The sequence below is a fragment of the Protopterus annectens genome, chromosome 2.part1, assembly GCF_019279795.1.
Source record: "Protopterus annectens isolate FY-2018-M chromosome 2.part1, PAN1.0, whole genome shotgun sequence".
In the NCBI taxonomy this organism is placed as follows: Eukaryota; Metazoa; Chordata; order Ceratodontiformes; family Protopteridae; genus Protopterus; species Protopterus annectens.
The window spans coordinates 45,816,589-45,838,810 of NC_056729.1; the positions used below are offsets into that span (position 1 = coordinate 45,816,589).

The following is a 22,222-nucleotide window of genomic DNA, read 5'->3' on the forward strand; positions in this document are numbered from 1 at the left end:
AGTCATGTTTTGGGTATCTGCTAGGGCTTGGATTGTTTCAGTGAAGTTAAATTGGCTGGAGATGTTTTGGTTATTTGGTAGCACTGGGGGAAGGAGTGGTAGGTTTTCCTGGGTGTAGCAAGTTATTGAGACCCAGAATTTTTGAAGGTTTGAGTTTTTCCTGCATGGATTTATAGTAGTTTGTCAAGTTTTTAGTTTTTTGGCTCTGTTGCAGAGCTTGTGGTAATTGTCTCAGGGCAGAGGTTTTGTTTTTGTGAAATTGTGACCAGGCTTGGTCTCTCATTAAGGACTTCGTATCTTTTGATACTCTATGGCTTCATCTAGTGATAGTTTTAGGCAAGTCCACTTACAGCATTTTAGTGAATTTATTAGGTCATGAGGTCTAAAGGTTTTTTTCTGTTACGTTCAACTCAGAATGGGCAGATTCATTTGGTGGGACCGGTTCCCAACTATGTTGCTTGATGGTCAGACTGTCAGGAAGACAGCCTGATTGGTGGGCCAGAGTGAGTCCGACAGAATCCAGTCGAAGATAGACTGGCATTTAGAGGTTTTATCAATTCTTGTGGGGGTAGATATAATGTGTAAACCCATGGAGGTTAATATAAGTAGAGGGATTTTGGCCGGTACAGTCAGACCAGTCAATGTTAGTCACCTAAAAGTATGGTTTCTTGTGGAAGGGAAGATGAATAGGCCAGTTAAGTAGATTTTAGAGTGTTATAGTGTTATTGCCTAGTGGGATAGATCCTCCTGCAATAATTTGTTTATTGGGGTTAAGTTTTAGTCTAGCTAGAATTAATTCCATGTCTGACTTCTTGAAGTTGCATTCAAATTGTTCAATAGTGAGGTGGCTTTGGAATAGTAAGGCTACACCACCTCCCTTTTTTCCTGACCTGTCTACATATAATGTAGCCAGGGGCAGTTATTTTGTCATTGCGATGTTGAGGCTTAAGCCAAGTTTAATACTGCAATATCAGGTTTATATAGGGCTAATAGGGCATGGAGGTCCTGTGTTAAGTATACTCCTTACATTGTTTAGGAGGAGAGATGAGGCAGATCTTAGATAGAGGATTAGGGGTTGTTAAATTTGTGCTGTTACAGTTAGGGTCCCAGATTTGGGTGAATATCACCACATGAGAGTTTTTGCAATAGGTGGAGAGTTTTAGTTTGTGGAATATTTTGCCTTGCCTACGGGCTGATTGGGGTCTAGCTTTGTAGGTAGGAGTTTGATATAGACAGGAGAGGTAGGGTGGAGGAGAGGTGACAAGGTGATAAAGGGGAATAGTTTGGTTGAATGGGACTGATGGTGGATTCTGTTTGCCATGGTGGGGGGGATAAAATAGAGTTGTGTGTGGTAGGAGAAAAGGAGACAGGAGGAGAGAGGATAGGGTAAATGTGTAAAGATAGTGGGTGTCAAGAGCAGGGAAATTTTGTTGTGGGCGAGTTTGGTGTGTACAAGTCCTAGCAGTTGCTGTTTGGGGAGGTGTTTTTTAGGGTGTGGTTAAGTATGTTTGAGTGGGGGATGAAGTGGATGATTTGGATAATTGGGAGTGAGGAGTGCTTGGGGGTGTGGTGTACAAATGCAATTGATATGGGGTGGGTGGGAATGGGGTAGGGTAGAAAAGTGAAGTGAACCCCAAGCAGTAGTGAGGGAGAACTGAGCAGGGCTACACCATCCATGAGAAGCAGACAAAAAAAATCAGGGAGAGAGGTTAGTAATGTTGGGGAAGGACAGCTGTAGTGCTAACACCACTATGTTGATTTTAAGCTCAAAGTTTGAAATAACTAATTTTATCACCTTCAAGCAGTTTGTCAATATGGCAGGATAGCAGTTGTAGAGAATGAGCATTTTTGGTCTTGGGTTTATAGATTTGTAGCAAGTCTTGGTCTGCGCTTCAGAGAGTCGTAGGAGTGTAGACAGGTTGGGGACAGTATGATGGTTAGTTAGTACAATAGAGTGGATAATAAGAAGCTGAGAGAAGCTGATCAGGTAGTCCTAGCCAGTTAAAGTTAAGTATGCGAGACCGTGATAGGATCAATAGTTTTGGTTTGCTGCAGATCTAGTCCCTGTGTTATAGTCTACGTTAGGAGACATGTTTGGAGGCTTGTGAGGATTTGAGTGCTATACAATAGGCTTGGTAACAAGCATGAGGGGGATACTTCTGCTTTAACTAGGTTTTTCTGTACACACGAGGCTGTTTTTGATGGATTTTCTTAATGCAATTAACCTACAAATCAAATTTCAAATGGTAATCTATCATGGCACCTAGTTTTGTGTTAGGGTCAGCTATGATGAGCAGAATGGTTGTTAGACATCTTAACTCATTTGAAACCTGGCTGAGCAACAGAAATTAGATCAGAGAGTGTCTGCAATGGTGATGACTGTAGAGTCATCAGCATATTGGACAAGGGATGAGAGCAGAAACAGAGTAGATTAGTAAACATTGAAAAGTAATGGGCCAAGAACAGATCCTTGGGGAACACCCATTTTGACAGGGAGGAGGGGAGAGCAGAGATTGTAGTTGATCAGTAAGATAAGACAGCCAGGAAATGGTAGTGGTGGAGAAATTAAGGTTAGTCAGTTTATTCAGGAGACTGGAGCAATGAACTGCTTAAGATCTAGGAATAAGCAGGAGACATTTGTTCTCTGGCCAGAGAAACAGGGTGGAAGGATAGGAGGGCAGTAGTGGTGCTATATTTTGGAAGAAAGCTGTTGTGTAGAGGTGAGCAGATTTTCTTAGAGTGTTGCACAACTTGTGTACACATTTTTCTAATATTAGAGAGGTGAGAGAATAGCTATTTGTCTGAAATTGGAGTCTTCTGTGGAATTACCTCCTTTATGTATGGCTAGAGTGTAGAATTATTTCCAAATAAGAGGGAACTTGGATTCAGGGAGAGAACAGTTTATCAAAATGGATACAGGAATAGCTAGGTGTCCATTGCTACCTGAAGTAGGAAGGCACGTTAGCAGATGTAGAACAGGGTTTTAGTTTGCAGAGAAGTGATTTAATGTAGTTGGTAGGTATAGGTTTGAGAATGAATTAGTAGAATTTAGACTAGGAGAGGGGTCAGGAGGATTTAAAGTGCTAGCATTAGAGAAGTCAGAACTTATCTTACTAATGGATTCAATGAAGTAGGAATTGAAGATGGATGCAGTTTCTTGTGGTGCATTTGTTGGGCAGGGGTTATGAGATTAAGGATAGCCAGGATGCAATATTTGATTTACTGTGTCAAACTGAGATTTTATCTTTGCACATTAGGTGGGTTATTATAGAAGTCTGTTTTTTGTGTCAGGTTTCTGAGTTTTGTATTTTTGTAAGTGGTTGGGGAGCTTAGTTTACACCCATGTTTTCCATATCCTGTCTCGTTTTCATCAAGGTGTGGGTAGAATTAGTTAACCAGGGAGATTCATTTGATTTAATATGTACTGTGTGCAAGGTTGCCAGTGAGTTAAGAATACTTGGAAGGTGGAGTTAAATGAGTACTGCTTCATCTAGAGGGAGTTGGGTCAGAAAAGACCAGTTAATTTTGGAGAGGAGGGTATTAAATGTTTCTGGGTGGAAGTTTGATAGATTGCAACATTTAATCTATGTGGTCTGGAGAAATGTGGAGAGAATCTTAGAACGTTTGCAGGGGAGTTAGGGAATCCAGTAGAGTTACAGGGTTATGATATTTGAGTGGGTCCAAGACTAATATCCAGTCAAGTGCGCCCAAGTTGTGAGATTTATTAGTAGGGGGTGGGTGTAGAGAAGCTCTGTAAAAGCCATGCAAGTTGATACATAGAGTGGAGTTTGGTGAACGGGGAGGTGGCCAATTTACAGCCCCAAGCAGGATGATTTCATTATGCACGTGTTGAGAAAGGTAGGAGATAATTTTCCAGTAAGGGAATGTAGTCTCCAGGGGGTATATAAATGGCTGCTACAGTGACTGTTATACAATTGTTAAGGTTGGCAATCAGGATTTCAGCAGGTAGGATAGGTTTAGAGATGTGAGAGAAGATGGTTGCTATAGGCAATGGCTGCTACTCCCGCTTTTTTCGTTTGGCGGTCTAGTCTTGATTGCAAACTCAATTTGTTAATGTAATTGAGCCTTTTTGAGAGTTTGAGACTGGTGTTAAATAGGAGTTACAGAAACATCTCATTACTCCATTGGCGAGTTGGGAAGATGGAATTTTAGAGCAAAGTTAATTTGAGGTATTAGAACAAAGGCTGAAAAAATGAAACATTACTAGACATTTATTTCAGTCATTTAAGCTGAACAACATCAAGCTAAAGTTGCAGACCATTTGCCACTTTTCCATTAGTGGCTACTCTTCAACTTCTCCACCCAATCATCCAAAAACAGGTCTAAAAAAAGTTTAGCAGTGTTTCAAGGATGTTTGAATTAGGGAAATATTTTGTTGATACAAATGTTTAATTCCTAATGAGCAAAACCTTACCACATATGCAGAAAAGTCAAAACTGGAGATTTGTGATAAGGCAGTTTTGGAGGGGAATATTAAAGGTTGTTGCTGCCAACTGCAAGACACCAGGGAATGTTAATTTTACACACTAATAGAACTACCAGAAGGCAAAGGCAGCCCTTGACCCATTAACCAAGATGGCCAGGAACCACTTTTGGGGTTTATGAGCAGGCATTCTATTAAATATGACACTATGTACAACTACAAATGAGGCTGGGGGGTTGTTAGAATACCACATGCCAAGGTTAGTCAATGATTTATGTGGTCAGAAGGGGCAGTGAACAATGTGCATATCTATTCTGCAATTTTTTTTCCAGATTAGGCATTCATTCTGGCTCAAAAACCAGACATCAGCTTAAGCTCATTTAACAACCCATCATAGTTCAAAGAAAGCTTTTCAGACCCAGAGAGTTCATGGATTCCTGCTTTGTAGTACATCTGAAGTGTTCAGCAAATCAATACACTAAAATTCCTAAAAACAAAATCCATCATGCTGTATTCATGTTTCACAGTGAAAGCTACATACACAATTCAGTCATTTTATAACTAAAGGCGTTCAGAAGTTTGTAGTACTCTAACCTTTCAAGAACTACCACAATCACCAGTCTCATTGTAAATTTACAGTGTCATATTTAAAGGGCGACTTCAGTAACTATCAGCATATTCAAGAAAATGGAGTCAATTCACTATCAAATCATTTGATATTGCCCTTTTCGTTTTTTTCTATTGGTGTGTCTGCAGCCTAGCTGCCTGCAGTATCCTTACTTGCTCGTTTATACTAATTTTCCCTCCAAACCCTATGAGTCTGTTAGCCACAGTTGTGATCAAAATTATACCAGTTTTAGTATGGCTTGCTTTAAGTGTAGCCAAGATGTAGAGATCAGCAGCTGCAGGTGACATTTAAATGACCCTTCGGGACCAGGTATACCAGTTTGCTGCAACTAGTGGTAGTAACTAAAGCAGTAATAGTATGTAATATAAGCGTGCATAGATTGGGTTCAGTAATTGAAGTATGCAATTTGTACCAATACTCTCCCGTCCACAGTTCATATTCTGGAAAGGAAGGTACCCATCCAGTGACAAAAGGTCCAGCAAAACGTCTAAATGGCATACTTACAATGTCAGGAGTGGATGGAAGTTCCAGCAATGAATAGCAGATGTATGCTGAGAGAGAGACGTCATCATTCACACCACCCTAGAAAGAAAAACATGGAAATTTACTACTTGAAATGTTATACTTAAAACCTGAATTTGGATTAAAGTGGCCCAAGATTAGTATTCAAGTAAACTTGACTAGTAACAAGGACTGAGCAGATGCGACATTTTGAGATTGTGTACACATGCAAATTAGGGAATTACTGTTGCCAACAATCCAAAATCAGAGAAACCCCAGCTATCAAGCATAGAAAATGTAGACTAATGTCCTATTGGGATAGCAGTGAAGTCTTTCCCAGCAGAAAATTACCAGTCTAACAAAGCTGCAGGGTGCACCAGGCTTATTCACCAACAGCAGGAAAAAAGCCAACTGCACCTCGTGAGTTGCTGCTGACCATATAATGTACAATGACCTCTTCCCCACTGAAGAAAGTGTGCAATATTCATAGCATCTGTTTCCATGGAAGTGAAGATGTATGGGGGTTAGAGGATTAACAGACCTATAGATGTCAAATTTATGATAAAAATGACAGACTACTAAAGTGTACCAGAATAGTCTGAATTAAATGCAGACAAGTATACCTTATACTTCTCAGGAGCTTCATGCACAGTTCTAAAACAAATTAAGCAGCTCACAGCCATTTGAAATCCTACCCTTGTCCGGTAGCTTGAATGTCACATCTAAATCATACAACTGTTCTACAAGCTTTACCTATACAGTAGCCAATGTACAACTGAGAATCTGCCCATTTTTAAGCAGTGAATGCAGTCACTCTTCTCAGTACAGCATGTGAATCAAAAAAAAGTCTTACCAACTTGTAAAGTACAAATTCAGCAAAATGAACAGGCTGGTAGCTTTAAGCAGGTAATTAATCAGATTCAAACAATCTAAATGCACCTGCTATTGTTTGAGCAGCTTTGCATGTAGTTATTTGTGTACTATACAGCTCCCCACAACAGTACATAATCAGCTATACAATAATTTAAGTAAGGCATTAAAAGTATAGCTGCCAGAAGAATCCATTAAACCATAGCGGCCATTCCAGGATTATATTCTATAATCAGCAAGAACATACATCCTGCACAAAGACAGGGCAAGTATTAAACGCACCATCTGGTACCCCAGTGTTCAGTGTGGAGCTTTTTTTTCTCCAAGTCTAAGGAGACTGCAGCTGATCTGGAAAATGCTATATTGGTACAATTGCCAAACAGGGCTGCTATGCAAAACACAAAAATTAGTGGTTCATATGTGCCCAAATCTTTAGACAGATGTGCACATATGCAAAGTGTACACTAGTAATATCAACCATATTTTGAAAGTGAGGCATGCTACATGCCTGAAGTTCAACATCATGAAAGCAGGAGAACACCACAAACTCCTTCTAGATTCAATTCCTCTCATTGCTGCACAAATGAAACCTTCCTTAACATTAAATAAATGCATATTATAAAAAACTGCTGCATTCCTGGACATTTAGGTGTTTGGAATCTGGCAACGTGAAAGTCAAGCAGCATATGCTGGTGTAAAAAAGAATTGAGCATGCACAATGCACAATTAGTTTTATGCAGAAAGTGTAAAGACTTGCAATGGAGCTGTGCATAGTCAGGTATATGTATAGGACATTTGTTGGGGATGTTGCAAACCTGGAAGGATAGGCACCATTTCTTCCATAGCCATGGTAGCTGGAGTTACAAGATTTACAGGACCATGACCCCTGTTCAGGAAATAGTTTCTAACCTACCCCCACTAACATGAAAGGATCTGTGGTAAACAAGTTAGTGGGGCCCATATCACAAGTGAGACGCAATACTTTAAGCAAAGACATTGTGGAATTATGAATGTGTAGCAGCAAGTTACCCTTTTTTATATACAGGAGGGCAACCCAACAAATTCCTGCATCTTGGAGCAGGGTAAAAACCAAGACAAGGGAATCTTGTAACTGGAATATAGTGCCCCTTTTTTGCACACATTCAATGTTCAAGGATCTCTGCTATTGCCATTGAACATAGATATTCATAAGGCACTGTGCCACGTGCCACTTTTGGAATCAAGATATTCAGTATCAGATTGTGAAATGTTTCAGGTATACTATACTAAGAAAAATCTGGTTCTCTTAATTTTAACAGACTGGTTTCAGATTTTGCCAAGCAATTTTTGTCCATGAACCATAACTGCCCATTCTTATAGGTCACCTACATCAAGCAGAACAAAACAAGAGAAGAATTTTCTGGCACCCATCCAATCATGATTTGGCTTAAAGGGATTCAGTTTTATCTTGCTATTCTAAAGGTTGGGAAGCATAGTAATAAACCTGTATCTAATCGTATTTATAGAGCTTCAAGCCTCAAGTGTTTGTAGAAACATTTGCTTTGTGGAGATGAGTAAATCCCTTGGAGAATTGTTAACCCTTGGAGAATTGTTAAATCACTGTACAGGAGATTAAGAATCTAAGTTAGGAACTTGTAATGTTTGTGAAGATGTGTAAAAGGGATAGCATGTCCTATAATTAATCTGATTAGACACATTTCAGAAAATTTGAATGAAATCCCTTTATTTGGCTAGATTTCCTGACTATTGATGCTACACGTTGGTCAAAGGAATTTGTGTTATTTACAAAGCTGTCAAGATCTGGTCAGTTTGATGCAGGGAGATGCAACAATGCTACACTTTGCATTTAAGCCCCCCCCCCAAATATATTGTATACCAAACTATAATATCATAGCTAGTGACATGGCCTCCAACTTTGAATCAAGATGCCCACTCCACCTATCTGGACCTCTTTGAAGCTATCAAGATTCAACCCTTTACCCTGACCTTGGGTGACTAACCATAGATTGTGTTTTTGGCATGAGTATTTCTTCCAATGTCCAGAGATTCCTTGATTGCATCAATGCAAATGCCTTGGACCAATTATCTTGGACTTGGGATGCAGCAGTGGCTACTCTTGGTTAATACCTAGCATCATCCCTGGTAAGATCGGATCCCCAAGCGGCCACTTTCATCTCCCCAAACCCCAGCTAGGGTCAAACAAAACTTCTCCAAAAGCAGATTACAACCTCCTGAGGGAAGGATAAACAGCTTCACAGCCCCCTCCTCCATAGAAACTGGCACATGTCCAAACCTATATCAAAGTGCTATAAGAACATTTATATAGCTGCATGGAATCGGGAATATACAACAGGACAAAATCTTCAAGATTGAACTTGTCTGGTGGACATCTGCAATAAATTCTACAAAAAAGGAAAATATTGCTGTCCAGGATGAAGGAGCAGCAGGTGCCTAATTGGAAGCAATCTCTCCTTAGCCTGAACAAGTAAATAACACTAGCAAAATCCTCCAGAGCAGAGTTCAGGCTGGCCACATCTACTAAAGACAAATCATAAGGCCTTCACATTATGGACACAATCTTTAGGGGAAGCATCCAGGTCTGCTCTGAACTTATGGCAAAGGACAACACATACACAAATGCTGTAAATAGAGCCAACCTGCTGGCAGAGAAGTTCAGTGAAAGTTTCAGCTCTGTCTTGCAATCAGTAAAACAGGACACCCCCAGTACCTGCCCCCTTACCTAAGGAGCAAGTTAATCAGTGCCCTCCCAAAGGCACAAAATACAGCCTCCATGGGACCTGATAGCGTGCAAGGCTGCATCCTACATGAACTCAGGCAGGAACTTGCATCACCATTAGGTACCCTCTTCAACCAAAGCCTGAGTACTGGTTTCAACCTAGCCAAGTAGAGGACAGCCATTGTCATCACTTCACACAAAGGTGGAGTGTCCACTGATCCAGGAAATTATAGACCCATCAGCTTAACTAGCCTGATCTGCAAGGCCATTAACTGATAGTGGAGCTCATTAACAAGGACATTTGCAACCTCCAGACACTCAATACCACAGTTTGGTTTCAAAGGGAGGTCATGCCAGTTAAATTTAGTGGACTTAATCACCAAGGCCATGGACGACGGGACTGTACACACCACCTACCTTGACCTGGCCAAAGCCTTCAATACTATTCCCCACTCTGGTATGAAACTCAACTATGCATCAATCCATGTGTTACCAGATGGGTAGCAAACTGGCTTACTGATAGAACCCACCTAGTCAAAATAGGGGAAGCCACCTCAAACAGTAGACCCATAACCAGCAGTATTGGTCTTGGGGCCTCTGCTGTTTGGGATATACTTTTCTGAGGTGCAGGCCAAAACCAGTTGACTATGGCTGACCAGGTTTGCAGATGACTGCAAGCTGGGTGCTGCCATCAATTTCCCTAGTGATGTGGACATCCTCCAAGAGGGTCTCACCCAAACATAACTGGTGCAGAAACATGGCTTCAAAACTGAATGCCAAAAAATGCATCATACCTTTGGGAAGGGTTCCTCACCAGGAGAATCCAGGGCCTCTAGCATCTACCTTACACAGATCGGCTAAAGGCCCTGTCCTTCTATTCAGTCTCCTACAGACTCCTAATCAGTGACCTCTGTCTGGCACAAAGACATCAGACCCCGCCTTGATGGGACTGCTGCATATCTGCAAGTCAAGCTCCACTACAGTAACCCCCACGTGTGACCTCATCCTGGCCTGTGACAGCAATAGGGCTTGGTGGGACAGATTTTTGTCCCAGATACTCCCCCTTTTGTGGAAGTCTCCTTTTCCACGTCAAGCAGAGTATCTCATTAACCCTTTAAGCGCAACCTGGATAACTGGATGAGTAACAAAGTACACGCCTGATTATTCCACACATATCCCTGCTAGACAGTGGCATAGGTTGATGACTTGTTGGAACATGGGCTAAATTCTTGGCTCAGCTTGTAAGAGCCTCAGGGTCAATAGCCTAGTAACTTCCTAAGATAGCTTTCAGAGTACTTCAGATGAAGGGGATATGGCTTCCTTCCAAAGTAGCAATCCAGTCTTAGCAAGCAGCAGTGCTCTCTGAAGGTCAGCTTCTCCAACAAAGTCTTTAAAACAAACTGAATGAAACAGTATAGGAGCGGACTGGCAGCCAGACAGTTACGTGCATCCCATAAAAATGGGAGACTAGAAACTTAGCTTCATGTCACTTTAAAAGCAACTGTTTGTACTGTTGTAAGATAAAGGTGCATCAGATACTAGGATAAGACTAGAATGTTGCTGCCCACTGCTTGGCAAGACTGTAGCCTTGTCTGAGTGTATCTAGATGTGCAGACAGTTCTAGAACATCACAAATTTTGTACAACTCTTTGCAAAAGACCATGAGAAAAATGGGAAATTCAAATTATACAGTTAAACTTTCAACATAATTTAACAGCTCATTAGTAGAGTAGGCATTCAAAAACCATTTAAACATGCTTCGGCCAACTAGGACAAAGTGGAGAGAAAATGAAACTTTGCAAGGGACTGACCAGGAACTTGGGTGTAGCAAAGAAAATCCATACACAGCATCAATATGGGACTCATCCAGCCAGTCAGTCCCTTCACATATGCAACTACACAAGCTCAAGAACCATGCTAGAATTGATGGAAAGTATCCATCCAAGCTAATGGTTTGGAGAACTTCTATGACCAACAGTTGGAATAAATTTCTAGGATCTACAGCTTCAACAATGAAAACTTGCATGTCGCATTTTGAATAAGTTTCCCCATGTTCATCATTCTCACTGCCTCTGTTGCATTTTGGTTATATGCCAAAGTACCCCAGTACTGGCCAGCTTTCAAAAGCTTTGACTCCCCCCCCCCCCTCTTTCTGTGACAGTTGAAGTATACCCTAAGAGAAGTATACTTCAACTGTCATAGGAAGTGTTCAGTATGCCATCCAAAGAAGTCCTCTGACTTCACAGAATCCAGTGTGGATATTTTATTACCTACTGCTCAGGTAAGTCCCATTTGGGAATCCCCAGCCTTATATCATTAGGTGTATTTTTATTTCTGAAAGTTTTTACAGTAATTCCTGTGGGAATTTCTGCTCAATTATGCTTCTATATTTGACAAATGCATGATTTTAAAATGAGGAACCTTTCAGTATTTCTTTAAGTGCAGTGTGCAATGTTGGACACTAGGGGGCTGTCAGTCAGAACCATGAATAGTCACTTGCCTTTAGTTCCTTTTTCATCATCTTTTGACTGGAAATTACTACAGAACTGTTTTCAGCATTTAGACATTCTGTATGGCTCTGCATTTTAACATTGGATCTTATTTTCCAGTAGAGTTTGTACTAAAATAAAGTGCTTATTGTGATACATTATCCAGTGTTGTCAGTTTATTATTCTAGCTGATGTTCCAAATCTGGAACCTCTCCCCCAATCAATTCTGGCTGCACCTAAAAAAATATGCCTCTGTGTATGGTTAGGGACTGTCAGGACTTTTGCCCCATATCCCCTTAGTATACCTCTGCCAGGCACTATGGAATGGAGTTTAGACACCCTCCAGAGCTATTCCTGTGCCTGACAAGTATGGAGGAACAAAACCCTTTAGGTGCAGTAGTCGTCCAGTTAAGAGACCTTTTGCCAGATACTCTGACCCCAGATATTTTACCTAGTGTTGAGGTTTAAAAACAAGCTTCATCACGCAGCTGCTAATCAGACTACAGCAGTTTACAAGGCCGATGTGGTTTCCTTGGTTTAAGAGAGTTCTACAGACAGTTAATTCTGGTGGCTGTGTTCCATATGTAGTTCGTCAGTTTGGCTTGAGACCAGTTTCAGAGAATGAGGAATCTGACAACAGTGGTGATTTTAGTTGGCACAATTCATTCACTGATTCTTCAGAAAGTGAACCTGAGCTAAAGTCCTAGTAGTATTCACTTTTCAGGTGATTGCTGAATTTAGTGAAGTTTTTGCTTGGGAGCAGTCAGGAAGCACCCCAGAGCTAGGTAGGGTATATGAGCTTAGAGGGAGATGCCCAATTCTATGGCTCTCTACCCTCTCCCTTACCAGCATTGGGAGTTGAAGGCTGCCTGCTGGACGATTGTTCGACAGTCCCCAAAAGGCTCAGAAAATTTAGGAACTCCTTGGATAGGACAAGTCTCATCTGACTGCTGACCTAGTTGAAGTTTCCCCAGCTCAGACAAGTCCTTTGTTTCATCTAATCCAATGCCCCCTGACAGAGGGAACATGGATCTTGGGCAAAAGGATCTTTCTAGTAATTTGGCCTTTAAAATGTTAAAGATTATGTGGAAGTTTTACAGTGTGCACACAGAATGGATAATTTTCCTGCATCTTTACCTGCAGAACCAAAGTTTATGAAATTCTAATTTGATTCTGGTATCAAGATGGTTTGAGAGGTGCCACCTGGCCAAATTCTCAGTGAGATGATAGTGGCAAATTAGAGCATGCAGTGTCTAGGATGTTTCATGCACCCAACCTCTCCCCCCCAGACAAGTCAGGGATCCAAAATAAAATGACAGATGACATTTTTTTTAAATCAAGAGAGTTTCTTTAAAAAACAAAAAAAATCCCCTGCAAAGGAATGACTATGCTGTGTTGCAGAGCATCTCCACCCCCTACCTCTCCCCCTTAGGAATGACTATGCTGTGTTGCAGAGCACCTCCACCCCCTACCTCTCCCCCAGGTCTCTTAACCCAACACCCTGGCCACAAATAGGTTCAGGCAAACTGGTTCTGAAAATATGGGCAGATGCACTTTGGAATAGATAGAAAAACTCCTCACTTCAGGGAATGCTTCCAGACCCACCAGACCAGAGAAGGTTTCCTCCAGTGCTCCATCACATATTAAAACAGGGTCATAAGAGTGCCTACAATACATGAAGGCAAAGGATTTTACTCCAAAATCTTTTTGCTGCAAAAAAAAAAAAAAGGAGCACTCCTGGACAGATCTGGATTATGGTCAAGTGGGGCCCTTAACCCCCCACAGCTATTAGTGTCCCATTATTGGCCATCTCTCAATTTCCCCATAAGCACTCCATGTGCACTTGTTTTCTGCTTTACTTGTACAGAGATTTATATCTAAAACTTATTTCAAATTTTATAGCACAAACACTAGCAAAATGCCTCAAAGCAATATAGTCTTGCAATGAACAGACTTGCAATGAAAACAGACTGCATTAAATCTGGTCTGTTCTGAAACCAACATGCAAAGAAAATGCATCTGGCCAGTGGCAGATGTTTACTTTTGGGCTATTTTCAAATCATAGGCACCTTGCACACATTTTAGGACCATGCATGCGTGTTTTGATTCACCTTCCTATTGCATTTTATTCCTTGTATAATATAGCACCACTTATTACAGCAGGTTTTAAATTTGTAGTTTAACATTTTTTGCAGTAATCAATGAAAAACGATTTCAGAGCATTTCAATCATAAGTCTAAATCAGACTATCATTACAATTGGTCGGTCAGTCAATATGCACAATCTGCAGAAGTAAAAGTCATCTGAATAATTCCACAAACTTAACTAATGAAGAGGTTACTGCCACCAAACTGTTTCATCTACAAAGTCAGTGGCTCCTGCCCTTGAAGGATTGCCTGCGTTACATAAAAATGGTAAGCTTGTTACTGTTGTGCTAACAATGTTCTTAAATACTTTAGCACAATAACAATACATTTGTTAAACAGTTGCACATTGTAAACAGACTTAACATGAGCAGCAGTAACCTTCTCTTGCCTCAAGGCACTAAACTCCTTACAAATGCACCCAGTACTAGAGTCCTTGAAACTACTTGATGGTTGGGGTGGAGGATTCCAGCTCTTGCTTCCTTAACCAAGGTACAGGGTTTGAACCGGAGCAAAATAACCACCTGCAATCTGTAAGTGGGGCATTTCACACACCTATTTTACTTGCAAGACTGTCCAGGAAGCAGCAGCACAAGAATGGAAGCAACAGAACATTGCAGAATCCATCTAGTTTATATTCATTCTGAAGCAGTGGCACAACAAAGTCAAACTCCACGCATGCAGAAACAGGTGGCCTGTGTGATCATGTATGCACAGATGCAACAAATGTATGCAGGTATCAACTCCTTTTAACACATTTTTAATTAAAAGTCTCTCAGCAAGTGGGCCCCCTCCAAGCCCGTGGCCCCTAGGCAACTGCCTTGGTTACCTAGTGCCGATCCAGCTCTGCTCCTGGAGATCAGCCCAAAATAGGACCCAAGACACCTTTGTAATAGGTCCAAAACTCAGCTTGGTCACCTTAGTTGGTCCCAACATTATTTCCAGACCACTGTTTCATAGGTTACTAGGCTATTTTCCCCAAGGCCTCTACAACCCTAGCCATGTTATACCCTTGTTCTCTTATGAGCCAAGATGTATAGTCTAGGTTGGCGTGTGGATCCAAGGTCAGCACTAGCTACCTGTGTCCAAGAACATAGGTGTAACCCCGGATGTAAAATTTACTGTTCCCCATCCAAACTCCCTGGTTTTTGCTTAGTGTCATTGAGGAGCTCTTTTACATGAATTGGGAGTTTGTTCCAGAGGAGTGGCAACCTCTGGGAGGCATCCGTCTCAATGCCCTGTTAATATTGCAGGCTAGATTAAGATCCCTAGAAAGTGAATCATATCCAACTGGATTTGAAGATGCACATCAGCTTCATAAAGGCAGGGTCTGAGAAGGCCCTGTAGGCCAGACACAAGTCTCCTCTAAGCAGTTTATGCGTTGAGTCTTCAGTCTGTCCAAGTACATCATGTGCTGTAAGCACCGAATTTTCTTGAAAAACCTGAAGTCTCTCCAGATGCTGAAACCTAGTGAGGTATATATAGAAGGAAGCATTGTACTCTATTGTAGAGTACAGGGGAGTTAACCTGCTTAGCTTTGGATGCTGTACCCTTGCTTAGGAGGTACGCAACATAGGAGCACTTACTGTGGACACCTGATCAAATTAAGCCCATCAACTTGTGCTCCTAAATCTCTCACCACTGAGTTTGAACTTGGGGGTATTAATATTGTAATTATGTTTTCATCTGGACTTCTGAAAAATAGATGCCAAACAGTAGGGAACCAAGCACAGATCCTTGCAGAACCCCACTGGTAACAGGTCTGCTAGTAGAGGTGGTATCCCCAAATTTGACTGAGCCAGTTGGCAACCCATCTAGTGATGCAAGTTGATCCAAATCTGGGTGAGCTTCTCAATGATGCCATAGTGAGGAATTCTTTCAAAAGCCTTGGCTAGGTCAAGATAGGAAGTATGAACAGTTTTGCCTTCATCCAAGGACTTTGCAACAGTCCACCAGGTTTAGCAGGCAAGACCTACCCTTAATGAAGCCATACTGGGTCGGGTCAGTTTGGTCACCTATATCCTTACGCTTCATTATTCTCTCCATGGCATTGCAGATAAAGTTGGTCAGGCTTGTGGGTGTATAGTTCTGTGGTCAATTGATGGGCTGCGTTGGTGCAAGGGGATTACAGTTTTAGCTTTCCACTCAGCTGGGACCAAGTCAGTGCTTAGATTGAAAAAGTGTCCTCAGCAGTTCCATTAACTCCCGTTTTAGACCATTTAATAAAGCACCCTGGGATGTTGTCCGGTCCCATAGAGGCTGTTTATAGCCTGAGTGTGGCTATGACCTGCTCTCGAGATATTAGGCAGAGGACTGGTGACAGGGGTGAAGATTACCAACCTGCTAGCAGACAGTTTTGATGTTCTCAGGATCAGTTCAAGTGGTATTGTCCACAGGTAGTTTGACAAAGCTGGACCTTCCATTTTAGATTTCAGGCATAGCTAAAAATACTTTGATTTTCCTTGGCTAGGGAATGCTAATTTAGTTTAGGAATTAGCTTTACAGAATTTTATAAAATATGTCTAATCTGCTTGTTTATGCTTTTGAGGGGGTTCCTTTGTTGGGACCATTCCCTTTTTGACAGCAGTTTCTTATTGTGCAACTTATTTATGCTGAATGTCCACCAGGGTGGCTCGTTTTTCAAGAGGATCTTTATTTGATCTCTTCTGGTAGAGTCTATACATTTATATAGGTGTTTATACAGGACATGTGTATACTTCATTATAGGGTTCACTGCTGTCACTGTTGGCAGGGGGTCTGCAACTATTGATGTTATCGCTCAGTAGGCTATACTTTGCACCAGACCCACCCTCAGTAGAAAAAGGTTAATTTCTCCAAAGGAATCATTACTTCAAACAAGACTGATTTATGATCATCTCGTGTGTGGGGGCCCTCTTGTTCAAGTCTGATCAGCAATCCCCCAGGTTGGTTAGCAGTATGTCAGGGACGTTTGAGCCCCTTGTGCAGGTGCTATCTGCTCCAGAGCATCAGTAAGTGCAGGAACCTTAAGGCATGTGCATTTGTGCTCAAGTCACCCAGTCAATGGAAGGATAGGTGTGACCTATGACCAGGGTATCTGACTGTACCGAGTGACTCAAGTAGATCCAGGTAGGCCGTGTGGTTTTCGTGGTTCATATAGGACCTATAGCTAATGACATGGAGGGGGTCTTTCCTACAGTTCGTTGGACTTTATAACTCTAGGGAGTCGTACTGTTTAGCCAGTCTAGAGGTGTATTAGTTTTTAATGAATATGGATACTGCTCTCTATTTCCACGTTTGTTTTGTGGTCTGAACATGTGGAAGGCATTGTCCTGCATGGCTGTGGTAATCTGAGGCTTTGAACCATGTCCCTGACAGCACAGACAAGCATCTTCAAAGGTGAGAAGTGCTCCAGCATTTATAAGCATAACCCTGAGTATTTCGGGAGAATATATTTACATCAGGAATTTTATGACATTGCCTAAAAAAGGCACTATGGGGAAGGCAAGTACCTTTGCCAGCAACCTAAAGCACACAGGTGAAGGCCATCTCTGGCAAAGCAACGTGGTCAACCATATCATCCCAGGCTGTCAAATACTGGATCACCCTGGAACGACTCCAGAAGCCAAGCCAATTGGTGAAGTTCACTTTGTATTGCAGCAGCATCCTGGGTGAGAAGAATGCTTAGGGCTAAGAACATACCTGCCTGGGACAGAGTTCCATCAAGTCTCCATTTAGTCCAGGGAGGTATATTTAAAGTCATTCACTCCAACATGGACTAAGAGTCATAGCAGTACATGAGACTTGTGTGCATGATTTGGCAGATCTTGGCACCAGACAGGCAGCTGACCATGACCCTTATCCAGCCTAGTGAGGGGGACATCTGTACATCTCACAAGTCCATTATGACCAAGACATTTGTTTAGAAGGCAAAACTTGTGTGTGTGTTGGTGGTGTGGGTGCTGTTGGGAGAGTCGTGTGCAGGTTTGCACTTGGGAGGTTTTTGTTCTTTTGGTATATTTCTAGAGAGTACTTCTGCATATGTGGGGTTGTGCGATCAGTATGTGTGGGAGGTTGAGTGCGGGAGCCAACAACCTGCTTAGTATTTGGTTTGTTACACGAGACCACTGATTCCAGATTCATAGTACAAGTGCATCTCGTTGTATTTGAATAGAAGTAGTAGGTTCTGTATACATGAGAATTGAATTGCTACATTGCCTCAGGATGCATGTCAAGCAGGCTTGCTGGAGAAAAGGTGGAAATTGACCTAGCATGTCAGGTGTATTCTGTAGTGAAGTGGAGGGTGGGCTAGATGTACTAGGTTCTGCTGTAGAACTAGTAAAAACCAGTTAATTTATGGGAGGTTTTAGGGGTAGAACCTGCGCTTGCCCCTCAAAAAGTGCAGCTGGACTACTCTGAGCAGCAGTTTGCATTTGCAACTGTGTTGTGCCCCAAGAAGCAGGGAAGCTTATGAGAGCTCCCTACCAATTTAGGGAAAATTTGACTTAAGGTTTTGTGTATATACACGGCAGTGCTAACCCCTGCAGCTATGCACAAACACTGTTTAAATATCAGCCGAGTAAAACAGTGTAACAATCCAGCCAATAGGAAAACCCAAGATTGAGTTTTTTTCCCCAACAATCCAACTCTGATGGGTACTTGGCTATACTTCAGTCACAAAGTTGCAGGAGGGACCTCAATACAAGATGGCTGGCTTTAGTGCTCATAAAATGCCAGAAAACATTCAGCAAGTCAGAGTTTAGTCTAAACTAAAAATTGTCAAAGTATTGTAAATAAGCAGTGCAGAAAACAGTTTAGTGGCAAACCAGAGAGTTTTAAAAGTGCAAAAGGTGGCTACATTCCAGACACTTCTATTCCCATTTCTCTTAATCTCAGGAAATTTGCTGGGTCTGGCTTACATTATCCATTTTCTGCATTACTCTTTAGATGACTTGCTGATTTGTGCAAATTCTGTATCCAGGTGCTTGGGGTCCCTGAAGAAAGTCACATTTCTCCTTTCCCCCTGGGCTTCAAATTGAAGTGCCAAAACTCCTTCCTCACCCTCTCAACCGTTTCCCCAAAAGTGTTGAAGACTCAGTTAAGACAATTCTGACACATCAGGGCATTTTTTTATTTCTTTTTTGTGTAGCCCGAGCAAGAGACATTTTAGGAATCAAGGCATCAATGATCCTCATACCACTAGTCAAACTACATGAGAAAAAAATAAAATACTTGAATTGTTGGACCCAGCACCTTCATCCTTTGGATTTTCAGGTACTGGGATTTATGAAACGGGAATGGCAGTGGCGAAGGGATCAACCGACTTTAGGACTCCCTTTGTTCAAAGAGTCCACCCAGATGGACTTTAGACTGTGTGGGGAGCAGTGCCCATGGGAGTTCAGGTGCAAGGTTACTGGGTCCTCGAGACCAAGCACAAAATGTAGATGTTTGCTGTGATTCGTACCTCTTCACTTATGGATTCCTGGTCCACATCTAGTGGTCAGAGACCACTACCATAATGGGTTACCGAAACAAGCAAGGGGAACACTGTCATACCTTCTTTGCTGGCTGGCACTGAAGGCCTGGGAGCTGGTTCTATTAGCATTCTGACTCTTCAGGCTTCATACATTCCAGAGCAGCACACTGGCAGACCAGATCATGGACAGACCCTCAAGAATGGAGGCTCCATGTAGGAGTATTGCAGGATTTGATCCACAAGTGAGGAACCCCTCATAGATCTGTTCCAGCTTTCAAAACAGAAAACTGAAAAAAAATTGTAAAAGAACATCCTTGCAACTATGCTTGGAAGACATACTATCATTGCCATGGTAGAGAAAGTTCTTGTATGCATTTCCACTCTCCAAAGATCTCAAAGATTAAGAATTATGGTACACCACATTTGGCCCATACCCTGAACAATTTCACCTTTTGGACGCTTGTACTTTGAGCATGTGCAGCAGGTATTTAAGGAGGTGAGAAACTAACTAGACCAATCTTACAAGTGGAAGGCATTCCCTAGGTGGTGCCTAGCCAGTAAGAGGTCCCAAAATGGTTTCAACCCTTCTGGTTTTGACATTTTAGAGCTAGATTGATAGAAGCATGCAAACAATCTACATCTTTTGGCCAGCTCATCTTCTCTGCTCATGGACACCCTCCCCTCACTTCCAGCTTGGTCTCAGTTTATGAAAGTGATTCTTGCATGAGACACCCCCTCAAAAGCAAAATCATCCATGGGATCAGTTTTATTCTTGAAAAATTGACCTTGCCTACTTTTGAACCTGCCTTATGCCAACTTATGGTTTATTACTTGAACTGTTTTATACACTGCCCTGACATCTGAAAACTCTCAGTGGATCAACCCTATGCGATTTTTCAGAAGGGCAGGGTTGAGTTGCATACTAATTCATACCTAAAGTTTTCTGAATTTACCTGAAATCAAGGCATCAGTCTCCCAGTATTTTATCCTGGCTCAAAAACGAGAGGCAATCTCTGCTTAACATACAAGGCCATGTCAAACAGAGCTGTTGGACATGCTACACTTAAAGAAATCCCAATCCCTCAGAGCTACACGCTCCAGGGATCTAAACCTCATCACAACAAAACATGCTGGAGGGATAGGTTCCCTGACCCAGGGACTCCCCAGTCTCTGAATAGACTGCCCATACATGTAAAGCAGAGTGCCTCTTTGGCCCTCTTCAAAAGGAACCTTGACGATTGGATGGGAGAAAGGAAATTCACCCCGGGCATCACGTCAGTCGCCCTGCTAGACAGGGGTCCAGGGAAGTAAATAGTGTGGGAAGAAATTGCCAGGGAATTATGGCTAGTCTTTTATAGGCCCTAGGGCTGAGAGCCTAGTACCAACCTATGAGAAAAGATTAGGATTCACACATGCAGCTCAGATACTACCTTTACAGAATAAATCCCTTTAGGAGTATTGAATAGCAGTTTATACATGGGGCCAAGAAAGGTCCACCTGTCTCTAAGCAAACAGTTGGTTATTCTCCATTACCATTTTTTGCAACTCAAACCACGGCAAATCTCTTCCAGGCAAGAAAAGAGCTCACTTGACTACAGCCTTATCCTCTGATGGTATATTGGAAAGGGGTGGACTTTACAGGCAGCAACCTGGGTCTTCTGTTCATACATTTACACAGCATTACAAACTACCACTAGATTCATTTTCAAGGTCCAGAGCATGCTTTGTTGGGTCCATTCGTGGAATGCCTGGATTCTTACCTTTCCACCTCCCAGGTAGGGCAAGTTTTGAGAGAGTCTACCCAAAATGCAGTGGGAATGGACATAGCATAGTTGCCCAAATCTTACTTGTAAAAGTAGATATTAGAATTCCTCACTGCCTCAGTGGCTGCACCCACCCACCACCCCCAGATTATGCATAGTTGGTGGGTTTCAACCTCTGATTCAGTTGGTGGGTTTGGCTTTTATATGGCATTGTAAATGAACGCAAGTTTACTCTTGCTAGATTCTGACTTCAGGTACATTCTCCTTTGAGGAAGTAAAAAGCCTGAACCCACATTCTCAAGATACGCTCAGCTTTCACTAGTAACAGGAAGAGGGAAGCAATTCTACTTTTGAAAGTTGGCAGTTACTGGGTTACCATGGCAATTTATCCAAAATGCCACAGGCAGTGAACATCTACAGTTAGACGATTACAACTTGCAAAACTTTCCAAAAAGATGCTCCACAGTATCATTAATCTTTGCCTTCATGAGATATGTTAGTTTAAGGTGCTCATTACTGCAGTATCTCATGTTGCAAAATTCCATAATAGTTTACCTTTTGGCAGCTGTGACCAAGTACACTAAACCAGTAAGCTTCCTAATCGCCTTTCCTCAAACTTGTACATATTATACACAAACTAATCTAACTCATGCATTCTGCAACAGTGTGCATTTCCTGTATATTACTTGTATATACTGCTTAAGTTGCAATTTCATACTCTCGTACATTTCCATTTTAATGTGAAAAAATATTTCACTAGATTAGTTACCCAGCAATACAGTTTAAGCTTTAGTGCTACACAGCGGTGGGTTCTGAAAGTGGCATTTGTGACAAATTTAGCAGCTTTGTTGTAGCATTTCAAGTTTTGTGATGCCTGGGAGCTAGAAAGGAGTGCCATGAAGTGTGTGTGTGTGTGTGTGGGGGGGGGATATCACTAGCAAGTATAGTTTTAGTAGTGTTGAGTTTCTGGCTCTGTAAAGCATCCTAGTTGGAGTATTTTTTATGCATTTTTGTATATACAAATTAGATTTAAGGTAATTTACACCATCATTCCTAATTTGCTACTAGATACAACTTCAATGGCTGTATCAAGACAGGACTTTAAATTTTGTCAGAGGGATTTAGGTAAAAGTATAGTTTAGGGTTGAGCAAGAGTTGTGAGTTAGAAAGCCATTTCAGTGGCTGCTAAAG

At 41.8% G+C, this 22,222-nt stretch overlaps 1 protein-coding gene across 2 annotated transcripts in view; it reads right to left on the reverse strand.

The window, feature by feature from the left end:
• LOC122793959 (alpha-2-macroglobulin-like protein 1) overlaps positions 1-22,222 on the reverse strand; it is a 621,161-nt gene that overhangs the window by 210,986 nt on the left and 387,953 nt on the right. For both annotated transcript variants that reach the window (XM_044062013.1, XM_044062014.1), the window contains one exon: positions 5,577-5,654. In XM_044062013.1, the coding sequence (XP_043917948.1) occupies positions 5,577-5,654 (78 nt within the window). The remainder of the gene's footprint in view (positions 1-5,576; positions 5,655-22,222) is intronic.